The sequence below is a fragment of the Vigna unguiculata genome, chromosome 8 (genome assembly GCF_004118075.2).
Source record: "Vigna unguiculata cultivar IT97K-499-35 chromosome 8, ASM411807v1, whole genome shotgun sequence".
NCBI lineage: Eukaryota > Viridiplantae > Streptophyta > Magnoliopsida > Fabales > Fabaceae > Vigna > Vigna unguiculata.
Window position 1 is genome coordinate 9,372,128 of NC_040286.1, and position 15,631 is coordinate 9,387,758.

General features: G+C 37.3%; 1 protein-coding gene across 7 annotated transcripts; it reads left to right on the forward strand.

Moving 5' to 3' along the window:
• The first annotated feature begins 2,783 nt into the window (after window positions 1-2,783).
• Window positions 2,784-15,336, forward strand: LOC114193849 (centromere-associated protein E). Of its 7 annotated transcripts, XM_028083801.1 has the most exons (10): window positions 2,785-3,028; window positions 3,119-3,232; window positions 3,344-3,495; window positions 4,100-4,748; window positions 4,895-11,616; window positions 12,267-13,104; window positions 13,208-13,893; window positions 14,336-14,480; window positions 14,577-14,658; window positions 14,737-15,336. In XM_028083801.1, exons 3-10 carry the CDS (start codon window positions 3,445-3,447, stop codon window positions 14,837-14,839), a joined length of 9,276 nt encoding a protein of 3,091 aa, XP_027939602.1. In that variant the 5' UTR covers window positions 2,785-3,028; window positions 3,119-3,232; window positions 3,344-3,444; the 3' UTR covers window positions 14,840-15,336. The 7 variants fall into 7 exon arrangements, with proteins under 7 accessions (XP_027939605.1, XP_027939602.1, XP_027939601.1 ...); XM_028083804.1 differs by lacking the exon at window positions 3,119-3,232 and having other exon boundaries at window positions 2,784-3,028; window positions 13,208-13,881; XM_028083800.1 differs by lacking the exon at window positions 3,119-3,232.
• The last annotated feature ends 295 nt before the right edge of the window (window positions 15,337-15,631 follow it).

The following is a 15,631-nucleotide window of genomic DNA, read 5'->3' on the forward strand; positions in this document are numbered from 1 at the left end:
ACACATACAGGTTTTCCTGGGTGAGGGATGTTCTCGGCCTAATTTAGTCTAGTAGAAATGAAATTTGGGTGTGCCATTGTCAAAGTAAAAATATTCAGCCCCAACGGACCGGATAACTACCTTAAAAAATCCAATTTTAAACCTTTTAAAGGATTGAGTATAGGACGCCAACAGACATTGATGGCTTTGGCCCACTAGTGACAGCCAACTGAGCAATTCTCCCGATCGTGTGCAATAATATTGTAGGAACACTTGTGGGGAGGGTTTCAAGTGGAACACTCGACAGATCAATCGAAAGACCTGAGGAGATGTCAAACTATTGGGATGTAGTTAGTTAGGCGCCATGTTCAACACCCTCAAGATTCCCATGCTAAAATCATCAAAAGGGAGACATACATGCAAATCCGAAATTAAGGTCCAGTACATGTAGAAAAAATCATGCAAATGACCCTCCCGACCATGATAAACATTGTCCTCACTCTTGGCTCGCTCTATACTAACAAACGCTCGTCTACTATGTTAGCTATAATATCATATGTTTTGCGAAATTAACTATGACAGTGGACTTGCCAAACCTAGACAAAGGGAGTTTCACACGGGGTCTACCCATTCATATCCTGGATGGCACAGGGCCGAAAACTCCTTAACACTAGTAGGGTCACTACAATCCCTTTGAGAACTATCACTACTAGGAGAGTAGGATAAGGTCCACTCTTCCTCCAAATCACTATGCCTACTGAAGGATAATAAGCAAAGGAGGATGGCATACCTAGAGTAGTGCGGTCCGGGATATACTCGGCTGAAGGCTGACTCAATTCTTAGATGGATCCTCTATTCCAACATCAAGACCCTACCCCTATTTATAGTGGACCACCTTTGCAAGGACATGCATCTTTTACACCATAAGATCCAACTCCATCTAACGGTTGTCAGAACACTTCTTTTAAATCCCCCACCTACTACATCCCATCATTATGACAATTTACCTCGAACGACGAGCCGAGTCAATAATTTTTCCTTGCCCCACACGACCATTAAAGCAATGTGAGAGTGGTTGGGAACATCTCGAGCCGAGTCATAGCCTCTTATGAAACTTCATTCACTACGAGCCTAGGGGGCTGGTATAAGTGTAGGCCGGTACCATCTCGGCCCAACCAATGTGTATGTGTGGCCGACACTATCCCAGCCCAAATAGTAAGGAGGGCCCGACCTCATCCCGACCTCGGGTAGTGGAAGGAAATCTTTGCACTCCAATAAAACACAACAACCCAATAAAATACAACAACTCGACAAAGCACCATAAGAGGTTGGCAAGACAAGAAGGTCGGGTATATCTTGGCCCATTTGGCCATGTATATCCTGGCCTAGTGATGCGATGGGTGAAAAAAAGGGACTAGTTCGCAGATGTGCAGATAAGACACGTGCAATGTCATTCAAATAAGGAAAGAACTGACGCACACAATATCAATTAATAAGGAAAAAACTGACGCACATAATCTCAGTCAGAAAGGAAAGAGCTGATCCTCGAATACAAATGGTCCGCAAATAATAATAACAGGTATGCTGAGTGAATAATATAAATTAGGGTCCAGTGACTACAAAGAGGTATGCTTTTCTCACTTTCCTACATAAACCTCATATCGAATATCTATTTGACTTGAACATCGGAGTGCCTGCATGTATCCCACCCTCGGAGTTCACGTAGTGAGTAGACCTAAGGAAAGTCTAGAGAGGAGCGAAAAGAAGATCGACACAAAGTTCTTGAGATCATCTGGTTTTATACTAAAACAGTTTCGATCAGATACAAAATATATATATATATATATATATATATATATATGGATAGATTTAAGTTTTAAATTTTTAACTTTTATTTAAGTTAATTTTAAATTATGAAAAAAGTAATTTTATTATATTTTATTATTTTTCTCCTAAAATTTTGTATATAGAAATCACTGAGGAGAGAGACTATAGAAAGGAGAGGAGATTTTATGTTGTCAGAGTTTTTTTCTTTTCTTAATATTTTACATGATTTTATAATTTCAGTTAATACTTTATGACATTTAACCCTTAATTAATTAGTGATGTATAACCTAAATTTCTTTGATAAATTGTTTCTAAATAAATATTATTTTTTATCTAATATTAATACCTCAAAATTTAAATAAATACCTCAAAATTTACCTAAATTTCTTATTATTTAATAAGTAATATAATATTTTTAACTCACAAAATTAAATCAAATTTTAATTAAAATACCAATACCACCCGTGCAAGACATTTATTGTGTTATAAATAAATACCTTAAAAACCAAAATTACCTAAATTCTAATCGATTAAAATTACACTCGCAAATCTATAAAAGATAAAATAAACTATAGCTAAAATTATATTTTTTATATAATTAATTACTCTTTATTTTTAAGTACTATTATTGATGTTATTTTTTTAATATATAAATTAAATTAAATTCTAAATAAAATACTAATACAAACACCCAGTAATACAATTTTTTTAAATATATTTTTAAAAATAATAAATAAATTTAAAACAAAGGAGGACAAATAAGAAAAGAAAAAGTGAAAGGACTCAAAATCACTCGCGAACCATAATATTTTTCACCCAAGCTAATGCAGTTGCTGCCACCTTAAGAAACCGACACCAACCGTCACTTTGCCAAACCCCAAACCAAACAAAACAACACTGTTTTTATTTATTTTTATTTTTATTTTGGTTTTTTCCCGTCAAAAATTAAAATATTTTTTGTGAAAAATAAAAATCATGTTGCTTGATTCGACTCTTGAACCAGCGAGAAAATAACGCTTCGTTCAGTTTAGATCTGAAAAACGCTGCTACCAATTCCACCACATCATAGAAACTGAGAAAGAAAGAAAGAAAAAAAGAAAGGAAGGAAGAAAGAACGATTCGATTTGCAACCACAGCCATAGCCACTGCGAACCTCACCTCACCTCGAATGATATGCTACGACGACGTCGTCGTCTCGTACCGTTCAACAACTCTCAATCAAGTTCTTCTCTCTTCCCTCTTAAATCTTTCGCTATTTATTTGTAATTTTCATTTCTGTTTTTTCACTGTTATTCTCTGCGTTTCGAATCAGGTGGTTAGGTTATTCGGTGTTTGGTTTGTACGGAAATAGGAATAAATTTTTGACACCTTCACGCACGACACGAACGCGATTTGTGTGTGTTTTATGAGTTTCAATTTGGAGGATGTAAGCTGTGAATATTTTAGTTTCTCTATTCTTGTTTTAGATTGTGAGGAGCGTTAATGATTGTAATTGTGTACAAATTTGATTTGATTCGGTTGGTTTTTTGGGTTGCAGTTTAAGAGGAGGATCTGAGCGATGACCAGGGCTCAATTTTGGTGATTCCTGCGGTTACAGTGGGGAGTAATAACGGGGTGGATCGGAGAGTGGATCGGAAAATGGACCGAAACAAGAGCCGTACCGATCTACTCGCAGCTGGCAAGAAGAGGGTATATGATGTTTTCACTGATTTTCAGTTCTTGCTTTGATAAGTGTGTATCTGTATGTGGAGTAGGTGAAGTGAGTGTAGCTCTTGTTATTCTAGGGTGTGTTTTTGGTAATTAGAATTTGGTTCCTATCAGAGTTAGGGAATTGTGGTGTAGGGTTTTCGTATCTGAGAAGTGTGGGGTGCTGTACACTGTACTTTAGAGAGCATGTAGATTTGATAACCAGTGATGAGTTTATTAGGTGTGAATGGCTTAGAATTTAATTATGTAGTACGCCCAGACCTAGAAAATCTGTATGTGAGTGTGTAATCCCTTGTTTCTCGTGAGCAGTTACTGTGTGTCTGAACTTGCCTATAGGATCCAAATTCATGTAAGAAAATAGTGCCAAGGACTGTACGCTGTAGCATTCATTCCCCTGTTCATTTCATTTCTGAAGGCTGATGTTGAAACTTGATTGGATTTGTTTTATTAAAATTGTTATTATTAATAAAGAATTTGATGTTGTCTTTATCTTCCTAGTTGATTCATTTTATTATATTGTTTGAACGCATATAGTACAATTGACTGGTTATAGTTCGTAATTATTTTTCACTGTTCGTCACTTCAGCTCCAACAGTTTCGTCAGAAGAAGGACAATAAAAGTGGTAGTAGCCGTGGAAAATCATCAAAAAAAGCTGGTTTACCTCAGCTAGTTGATTCTGATTCTGATGCTGCAAGTAGTGTCTCAGTTTCAACAGCATCGTCTCAGAGAACTGATGGAAATGTTGAAGACGACAGTCACTCAAGTGTGGTTAATACAGAAACATCAGAGTCACAGTCTGTGGCAAACTCGTTACCTCCAGACAATATTGATCCATCTGTTGTTTCATCATCAGTCGTCACTACATATAATACGGGTGATGAATCTGTATTGGATTCTAATGCTGAGCCAGCACATCAGGTTCCTGGGATCTGTGAGAAAGATAATGAGTCATCTGCCCAGGTTCAAGGGAATATTGCTGAAGACATTGAAGCTGATGTGGCAGAGAATGTGTCTTTGAGTACTTCAGGTAGCTTGGTTCCTGAAGGAGGAGAAACACATGATCATACATCTGCACCTGTTTCCATTTTGTCCCAGCCTGCTCCTGGTACAACTGTTGTGGGTGAGTCTGTTTCAGAAAGAGAGGGTGAAAAGAGGGAAGAATTGTTGCTTTTATCACAGGGTATTCCGAATACATCTGTGATGCAAACAAGGGAAGATCAGGTAACAGATTTAGGTTGTGCTCTCTCTCTTTCTCTGTTTCTGTACCTCCATTAATGTTATACCTTTATGTTTGATTATTAGGATATTAATTAGGCAGGCTGGGAAAACTAATAAATGGTTTTTGATTTATAATTTAAATTCTCATTTGTTGCTGGGTAGGGGCAATGCAGGAGGCAGATGGTTTGGTCATGAAGAAATTTTTTCAAAGCCCTGATTTGGTGATTGATGGTCAGAGGGAGCTTCTTTTGTCTGAAGTTGGTGAGAATGACCAGTCTCTTCCGGGAATTTCTTTGGAGAAAGCTAGAACTGAGGAGGTGTCTCATGAAGCTGAACAACTGAGCAAGTCAATTGAATTGCTCTCTTCTCACGAGGACATTGTGTCAGATAAGCTTTCTGGTTTCGATAAAGGCCAAGGTGATGATATTGCAGCATCAGGGACTTCAGATCTGGAGAGAGAAGTATTACCTAGTTCACATCATGAAGAAATTTTCCTCCAGTGTAATCAAGAACAGAATAGTGAAGTAGTTCTCATTGAACAGGATGGGGGACTTCCGGAGGGGTTTAATCAGCAATGGCCTCGTGATGGACTTGCAATTGAGGATCCAAAGTCAAGGGGAGCTCATGAGTTTGATCCATCCAGACCATTGGATGTGCCTTCTGTTCTTGATGCAAACTCCATTAACCTGTTGCAGCTGGCTGAAATTATTAAGGGGCTTAATGAAGAAGAGTGTCAGTTTCTGATTGAGGCAAGAGTAGCAGAGACTGATTTGGATCCTTTAGCCAGTCGTTCAATTCTATCGGACCATGACATTTCAGAAGCATTTCAGAGTCTCAAAGAAGAATTGTTTCTTGAAAATTTAATGAAAAATATATTTAACACTCAACTAGCTGAACTGCTGGAGTCTGATAACCAAGGTCACCAGTTGGTTGATGAAATATATCAGCTTCGTGCTTCTTATAATGAAGTTAATGAGAAGAATCAATACCTTAGTGAAGAACTTCATAATAGCCGTGTTGATCTACAAGATATTTCTAGCAAAAATGTGGAACTGCAAAATCAATTTAATGCTGCCATGGCTGAGGTGGAAGCTCTTTCTGCCAGAGTGCTTGAGCTGCAGAATAATTTTGATATGTCTCAAAAAGATTTTCTGGAATTATCCAAAGAGTTGGCTGACTGCAGAGGCTTGATCTCAAGTTTACAGGTGGAAAAGAAGGGCATGAATGAAACTCTTGATTTGACAAATGGTGAGAAAAGTAAACTTTTGGAGGAGAAGGAATTTCATCTATTTGAAATTAAGAATCTGGTGACTGAATTAGCTGACTTAAGGGGTTCGATGGAAGGAGTAAAACTTGAGAAGTCTAACTTAATTGACAGGATCTCTTCTGTGACCGAAGATAGGAGTAAGATTGAAGAAGAAATTGAGCATCTCAAACATGAGATTGATAGGCTGTCATTAGATTTGGTTGAGAATAAAGATTTGGTGGCAAGTCTACAGGCAGAAAATTCCAACTTAAATGGGAACCTTACATTTTCAGGTGATAAGATGAAAAATCTTGTAGATGAGAATCATAGACTCTCTTCTCAAATCATTGCTTTAAATGAGCAATTGTCTATTGAAAAGGGGGAACGATTGAGGTTTGAAGGTGACCTTAAAGAAGCCACAATGCAGTTGGAACAAATTTCCAAGGAAAATGTATTTCTCAACAACACTTTGGATATGCATAAGGCCAATATAGAAGACACTGGAAAGGAACACAGTCAACCACTATCTCAACCCAGGGACCTTGGGCATCAAGGCAATGTTGTATGTGAACAAAGAAAGGGCGTTGAAATTGCAATTACTGAAGATTATCTGCATATAGACCAGGAGCCTGATGAAGGTGCACCAGTGGGGCCACATCTGAATAGACATGAACGTGAAGTATTTGATGATGATCTTGGGTTTGTTTCATTGAAGGAATGCTTGGATGAGGCAGAGAAAGTTTTGACTATGCTTGAAAATGCAGTTAATGAGTTGCATTCTCATTCAGTATCCTCCAGCAGATCTGGTGAAAAGGTTTCGTCACCTGTGGTTTCAAAATTGATACAGGCTTTTGAAACAAAAGTACATGAAGATGAGCATGAAGGGGAAACAAAGGATTCCAGTTTTCTTCAGTCATCATCAAACTCATTTAAGTTGACCAAAGAACAAATTGAAAATTTGAAAAAATTGCTTTCGAAGTGGAAACTGGATGTTCAGACTGCGGGTGCATTATTCAAGGGGGAGCGAGATGATCGGAAAGCTGGTGATGCAAAATACAGTGATCTTGAGGACCAGTTTGAACAATTGAAGCAACATTGTTCAGATTTGGAAGCATCCAACATTGAACTAGTTGTTCAGTATGAAACCATGAAGCAACTTCTGGGTGATATTCAAGGACAGAAATCTCTTCTTGAGAAACTCTGTGACACTTTAAAGCAAGAAGATGCCCGTCTCAAAGCCAAAAATAATGAACTTTATGAGAAGCTTGGACATTGTCAATCATCAATTAGTGAATTGCATACTGAAATGAATGATGTGAAACAAATTTCAAGTGAAATGGCTTCTAGTGTTGGCAGTCAACTAGAAAATTTGCAGAAGGAGGTGACAGAGAGGGCAACCCTACTTGAGCAAGGCTGGAATATGTCCATGGCCCAAATTGTTGAGTTAGTTGGGAAGCTGAAAGAATCAGTTGGTGGAATTATGAGCACAACTTTCTCTTCTGACACCCACAGTAACCTGGATATCACTCATCAGTTAGAAGTTTCAGTTCATGCTGCTGCTGAAATGATTTTTGATCTGCAGAAGAAACTTGAATCTACAAATTCAGAACATGAAATAATGTGCACATCATATAAAGAAATGAGTTCAAAATGTGATGATCTGCTTGGGAGGAATGAATTGGCTGTTAGTCTATTGCATAAGATGTACAGTGACCTGAGTAAACTTGTACTCGGAAATGGCAGGACTATGGATGATAAGATAGATGTACAAAGTGAAGTGCTTCCTGAACTACTGAACTATAATAGCTTTCAGCCCATATTGAAACGTATTGGGAATATATTGAATGAGAAGCAGGAACTTGAGTCTGTTACCAAGGAGATGAAGTCGGAATTGATGCATAGGGAGACAGAATTGGAAGAATTGAAGATGAAGTGTGTTGATTTAGATTCTGTTAGTAAGCTAATACAAGATCTGACAGGTGTGCTAAATGCAGATGTCCCAAAGATTGATATGAATAAATCTCCCCTTTCATGGTTAGATTCTTTAGTGTCTAGTCTTGTACAGAAAATGCGAGAGGCTGAAATCCAGCATCACACGACTAAAGAACTATATGGATCCAAGGAGATGGAATTGGCTGAATTGAAGGAAAAAATGCATTATCTAGACACACTTCGTCTTGAGAATGAAAATGAAATCCATGTTCTGAAGGAAAGCTTATATCAGGCTGAGGAAGCTCTTGTTGTTGCTCGTTCTGAATTACACAAGAAAACAAATGAACTTGAGCATTCAGAACAGCGGGTGTCCTCCATCCGTGAGAAACTTAGTATAGCTGTTGCCAAGGGGAAAGGGCTGGTTGTTCAGCGAGATGGCCTCAAGCAGTCCTTGGCGGAGACATCCAGTGAATTGGAGAAATGCTTGCAAGAGTTACAGTTGAAAGATACTAGACTGCATGAGCTTGAAACAAAACTTAAGACATATGAAGAGGCTGGTGAACGTGTGGAAGCTCTGGAATCTGAGCTTTCTTATATACGGAATTCATCTAATGCTTTGAGAGAGTCATTCCTCCTTAAAGATTCAATGCTTCAGAGGATAGAAGAGATAATGGAAGACTTAGATCTCCCAGAGCAGTTTCATTCAAGGGATACAATTGAGAAGATTGATTGGTTGGCTAGTTCAGTTTCTGGAAACTCATTGGCAATGAATGATTGGGAACAGAAAGATGCTGTGGTAGGAGGCTCATACTCTGATGCTGGTTATGTAGCCAGAGATTCGTGGAAAGATGACAGTCAGCTACAACCAGATTCAGATGATTTTAGAAAGAAATTTGAGGAGTTGCAGAGTAACTATTATGGGTTGGCTGAGCAAAATGAAATGCTGGAGCAGTCATTGATAGAAAGAAACAGCTTACTACGGAGATGGGAAGAGCTTGTAAATAGTGTTGAAATGCCTTCACATTTGCAGTCTATGGAGACGGAGGATAAGATTGAATGTATATGTGCAGCACTTACTGAGGCTAATCGTCATATAGATGCTCTACAACTGAAGATCGAAAAATATGATAGTTATTGCGGAATGCTAAATACCGATCTGGAAGAATCTCAAAGGATGGTGTCTACTTTTCAAGAAGACCTTAGTGCTCTCACATCTGAGAGAGGGAACCTTTCTGAAAAAGTAGAGTCTTTGGTCCTTGAGAATGAGAGACTATCATTGCAAATAAGGGAGGCTGAACTTGAGAAAGAAAAGCTGATTAAGGAAATGACTATTGTGAAGAACAAGTTGGAACACAAAACTGCAATTGAAGAACAACTTTTAACTATTGATGGCAAGATCAGAAAGTTGCAGGACTTGGTTGTTGATACCTTATCAGAATCTGATACACAAAATATGGGGTTTGGTGATGCAAATATTGATTCCTTGGAAGAATTGCTGGGAAAGCTCATACAAAAGCTGAAGATGGAACAGAAACTGTCTGCATCGACAAGAGAAACTGAACTTGAGAATGAACGGCTGCTTATAGAAATATCTGGTTTGAAGGACAAATTGGAACACAAAACTGCTATTGAAGAACAAATTTTCACTATTGATGGCAAGATCAGAAAGTTGCAAGACTTGGTTGGTGATGCCATGTCAGAATCGGATACACAAAATATGGTGTTTGGTGATGCAAATATTGATTCCTTGGAAGAATTGCTGCGAAAGCTCATAGAAAAGCTGAACATGGAACAGAAACTGTCTGCATTGACAAGAGAAAATGAACTTGAGAATGAAAGGCTGCTTAAAGAAATAACTAGTTTGAAGGATAAATTGGAAAACAAAACTGCAATTGAAGAACAAATTTTCACCATTGATGGCAAGATCAGAAAGTTGCAAGATTTGGTTGGTGATGCCTTGTCAGAATCTGATTCACAAAATATGGTGTCTGGTAATGCATCTATTGATTCCTTAGAAGAATTGCTAGGAAAGCTCATAGAAAAGCTGAATGTGGAACGGAAGCTATCTGTATTGACAAGAGAAACTGAACTTGACAATGAAAAGCTGCTTAAGGAAATATCTAGTTTGAAGGACAAATTGGAACACAAAACTGCAATTGAAGAACAAATTTCCACCCTTGATGGCAAGATCAGAAAGTTGCAAGACTTGGTTGGTGATGCCTTGTCAGAATCTGATTCACAAAATATGGTGTCTGGTAATGAACCTATTGATTCCTTAGAAGAATTGCTAGGAAAGCTCATAGAAAAGCTGAAAACAGAACAGAAGCTATCTGCACAGACAAGAGAAACTGAACTTGAGAATGAAAAACTTCTTAATGAAATAGCTATTTTAAAGGATAAATTGGAACAGAAAGCTGCCATTGAAGAACAGATTTTCATCATTGATGATAAGATCAGAAAATTGCATGGTTTAGTTGGCGATGCCTTGTCAGAATCTGAAACAGAAAATCTGGTTTCTGGTAGTGAAAAGATTGATTCCTTGGAGGAATTGCTGAGAAAGCTTTTACAAAATCATGCGAATCTTTTGTCAATGAATCCTGCATATGGGGTTGTAGGTGATGGACTCCGTTCACAAAAGGATGATGGTACAGTTTGTGAAGAAAGAAGTATAGATGTGCAGGATAAGGAGGCAAGTATTGATAGATATAAAATAGATCTGGAGAAGTCTTTGAATGAATTGCTGCATGTGAAGGAGGAGAGAGATAGATTTTTTGACAAACAAATATCTTTATCTGGTGAAGTTGAAGCTATGACTAAAAGAATTGAGGAGTTGCAAGGGCTTCTTAATCAGGAGGAGCATAAATCAGCATCTCTCAGAGAGAAGTTAAACGTTGCAGTTAGGAAAGGGAAGTCATTGGTGCAGCAGCGTGACAGTCTAAAACAAACTATTGAAGAGATGACTGTTCAGATGGAGCACTTGAAATCTGAGATCAGCAACCGGGATAATACACTTGCAGAGCATGAACAGAGGTTGGGACAATTATCAACCTACCCAGATAAGTTAGAAGCTCTTGAATCAGAGAGTTTGCAACTGAAGAAACATTTCGAAGAAACAGAGCACCGTTTGCAGGAGCAAGAATATTCTTTGAAACTGATTTTGAACAAGTTAGGTGAGATTGAGGTTGGTGGTGAAGGTTATATTAGTGATCCAGTGAAGAAGTTGGAACAGGTTGGGAAACTATGTTCTAATCTGCATAATACTGTGTCATCTTTAGAACAAGAGTCCAGGAAGTCTAAAAGAGCATCAGAACTCCTACTGGCAGAGTTAAACGAGGTTCAAGAGATGAATGATAGTTTTCAGGAGGAGCTTGCAAAGGTGAATGCTGAACTTGTGGATATCAGAAGAGAAAGGGATTCAGCTGAGGCCTCCAAACTGGAAGCACTTGCACATCTGGAAAAGTTATCATCCTTGCACGAGGCTGGAAAACAGAGCCATTTATCTGATATCATGGAATTAAAATCTATTCTGAACCTTGTCTTCAAAAGCTTTGGTGAGGTTCACAATTTACTGACCAATGCATTTATGTTTGATTTGGAATCTTATCGGAAATTGGAGGCTGGTCTTGAGTCATGCATGAAAGGAAACAATGCTACAAATATGGTGGATTCATTCATCACCAGAGAACACTGGGCATCTTCTAATAAGGTATTTATATAACACATGGATATTGAACTACAAAATTATATTTTACATCATGATTTTACATTTTCTGTATTTCTATTTAAACTTTCTTTCACACTGTACATAAGAATATAATGTGAAAGTGAGAATAAGAAATATAAGATAGAATGCAGTTTGGCCAGTTTGTGACAAGGATGTGTTAGTGTAAATTCTTGTACTTCAAATTTTTGTAGTTTTTTTTTTTTTTTTGTAGTTTGTAGTTTCAGTTTGTGACCGGGACTGCTAAGTGGTGGTCTTTATTTTATTTTTGTTGTAGTTTCTGTTTCCTCAATGTTGGTGTCTTAGATATTTTTAAATGAACAGAGTTTTTAAACTAGTAACAATTGAGCAGTGGAAAGTTGAGGTGTTTTTGTCCATGTTTATCAGTATCTTAGTATCTTTACTTTCAATCGCCTCTTTATTGAATGCAATTTTATTCCCTTTTTGCATTATATATAGAATGTTGCAACTGCAATGCCAGCACAAAAACTCTCCCTCTATTTTAAGTTTATGGCTCAAATTTTATTCGTTGCATATGTGCCTTGTGGTTTGTCTTTGGCGTAAATGCATTTTTAATACTATTTTTGGTAATGTGACCTAGTTTTCTTGTTAAATACTTGTGATATTTGTTCCAGAAGAGCTCTGTGCCTGCAAATCCTTGGGAAGATTTTGACGCAATTGATCAGTATGATGATGATACCTCTGTTGAAAATCTTCGTCTATTTGGTCATCAACTACAAGAGTTCATGACGAAGGTCAGTTCTCTTAAGGATAAAATAAACATACACTCAAGTTTGGCAGAGGAACTAGACAAAACTCTATCTAAACTAATGGCAAGTATTCAAAGGGAAATGACTTCCCAAAAAGAGTCGTGTGAAACCATGAAGAAAGAACTAAGTGAGCATGATGAGAAACTCGTTGCATTAGGTGGGATCATTGCTTACCTTTATGAAGCATGCAATAACTCTTCCATTGTACTTGAAAATGAAAAAGCGGAACTGTGTGGGACGAAGGTTGAATCTTCAGATCTAGGGATGAGCTTGGAAACTCCTTCGTTTAATGATGACATATCTGAAGAATGTATTAAAACCATGGCAGATAGATTGCTGGTGACTGTGAAAGGGTTTACTAGTATAAAAGCTGAATTTTTAGATGCTAATCAAAAAGAAATGAAGTCTACTATAGCAAATTTGCAGAGAGAGCTTCAGGAGAAGGATGTTCAAAGAGATAGGATTTGCTCAGATCTGGTAAAACAGATCAAGGATGCTGAAGCTGCTGCAACCAGTTACTCTCAAGATCTTCAAGCTTTTAAGATTCAAGAACATAATTTAAAGAAAGAGGTGGAAGCAATTGAGGCAGAAAGGAAGATACTTGTACATAAAGTGAATGAGCTACAGGATAGGCAAGAAACCACTGCTGAATTAGAGGAGAAAATGCGATCTCAGACTGGTTTACTGGCTGCCAAAGACCAAGGTGGGTTTTCTCTGTTTCCTTGTTTTTTAAGTAGTGAACTTGCCAAATTTCTTTTACAAATGAGAAACTTACAATATTTCTGGACCTTACTGGTTTAATGCAGAAATTGAAGCACTAATGCATGCCCTCGATGAGGAAGAAACACAAATGGAAGAATTGACAAATAAGATTGTTGATCTGGAAAAGGTTGTGGAACAAAAAAATCAAGAGATTGAGAACCTTGAATTTTCTCGTGGTAAGGTTATGAAAAAGCTTTCCACAACTGTCAGCAAGTTTGATGAGCTTCACCACCTTTCGGCAAATCTCCTTTCTGAAGTTGAAAAGCTCCAATCCCAGTTGCAAGAAAGAGATACTGAAATTTCATTCTTGAGACAGGAGGTTACCAGATGCACTAATGATGTTCTTCTTGCATCACAAATGAGCAATAAGAGAAACTCTGATGAGATCTTTGAGTTCTTGACATGGGTTGATATGGTTGTGTCTCATGACGGAGCGCATGAACTACATCCTGATATGAAGAGCAATAGTCAGGTTCATGAATACAAAGAAATACTGCAGAAGAAGCTTATGTCTTTATTGTCAGAATTGGAAAATCTAAGGGAAGTTGTAGAAAGCAAGGATGCGATGTTGCAAGTAGAAAGGAGTAAGGTAGAAGAATTGAATCACAAAACAGAAACTCTTGAGACGTCCTTACACCAGAAAGAACTGCAATTGAATTTGCTTGAAAGCGTGGAAGAAACTGGAAAGGGAGCTAGCACAAGCTCAGAAATTGTGGAGGTAGAACCAGTGGTGAGAAAATCAATTATTTGCTTAATAGTTGGGTCATTTGCATTAGTACAAAAATCCTGTAATAAATCTGGATTAAGTAAACTTTTTTTTCAAATTAAAACCTTAAATTGAATAAAACATGAAATGCGTCACTGTTTCATTACCTTGTCATGATGAACAACATTCTCAAAAATTTGTCAACTCAGTACAAACAGTCAGTTTGAAAGTTGGGTTTTATGTTTTAGTTATCTTGGTTAAGATATGTGTACTCATTCTCTTCTGTCACGACCATTTTACGCTGATTAAATATGGTTGTTAATACTTGCTTTAAAAAACAATAAATAAATAAATAAAACAGAGTGGTGGTTAAAGAAATTAAATATATTTTCATTTTGTTCGTGACATTGACACAGTTATTGATTTAAATTTGAAGGGATTGAATTCATTTTCTCCTTTTTAATAGATGAACCGTTGGTCACCATCAGGTGCTTTTGTTGCACCTCAAGTACGCAGTTTGCGCAAAGGCAACAGTGATCATATTGCCATTGCTGTAGATGAAAACCCTGGGGGTACTAGTAGGATAGAAGAAGAAGAAGAGGATGACAAAGGTAATTCTGCACTAAACCTTTGTACTGGTTTCTGACGCTTTCAGCAATGCCTTATAATTCCTTTTAGTTAATTCTTGGTTGGCACTTTTGTTGCAGTCCATGGTTTCAAATCCCTGACTTCATCCAAGATTGTCCCAAGATTTACTAGACCATTGACTGACTTGATTGATGGCTTATGGTGGGTATATTTTCCCCATGCTTTCATGGTTTTAAATTCGTGTGTTTATTGAATGGTTTTTCATTCGTATTTGTGCAGGGTTTCTTGTGATCGGACTCTAATGAGACAACCTGTCTTACGGCTTGGAATTATATTTTATTGGGCCATAATGCACGCACTACTTGCCTTTTTTGTAGTTTAAGGTGCGGAAGTGCCACCTTTTATAGATTGGGGTTTACTTCACTTGAAAAAGGATTCAGTTAAGTTGTACAGTATCTGTGTCTTCCTGAGGAAGTTATAGATATAATAAAATTAAAAGATGCAGCAGCTGCCACAATGAGTTACAGGCAGAGAGAGCATTGAAGAAAAGATGAGAAAGCAGATTGCTCAATATTTGGAGAGCAATGGTTCTTTTTAAAATATACCTTCAACAAGATTAATACTATCTATTGGAGGATAGTTATTGAGCCTTGAAAATCTTGGACAGTATGACTAGTTAGGTATATAGGAAACAATTCTTTTGAGAACTTCGATTAAGCTTTTTTTAATCTGCTTAGGCATTAGAAATTTCTCACTTGCCATTCTTTGTATTCTCACATCAATCCTAGCGTTGTTATGAATTTCTTTTTTTTGGCACTTTCTCGATCATTATAATATATAGTACATGTAAACTACAAATATATTTTTGACCTTTGGACATGCTTGCGACACTTACCATCATGTATTTCACTTTGGTTCATTCCGAAAATACTCTCTTGCATAAACATTTCCTAACCGCATTTGTCTCAATTCACTTTTGGAAATGTCTTTCGCCAAAAAAACCGCTTTACGTTCTTATTCTCGCATTCTCTGCATTCTCTGTTGTCTGTCTGAGTTTGTTACATCACCGTAAATAATTTTAGTTTTACTACACGCTTATATAAGAGAAAATAGAAGCGATATATTTCTTTACTTATCACAAACAATAAACCAAATTGATAACAGATAATTGTAA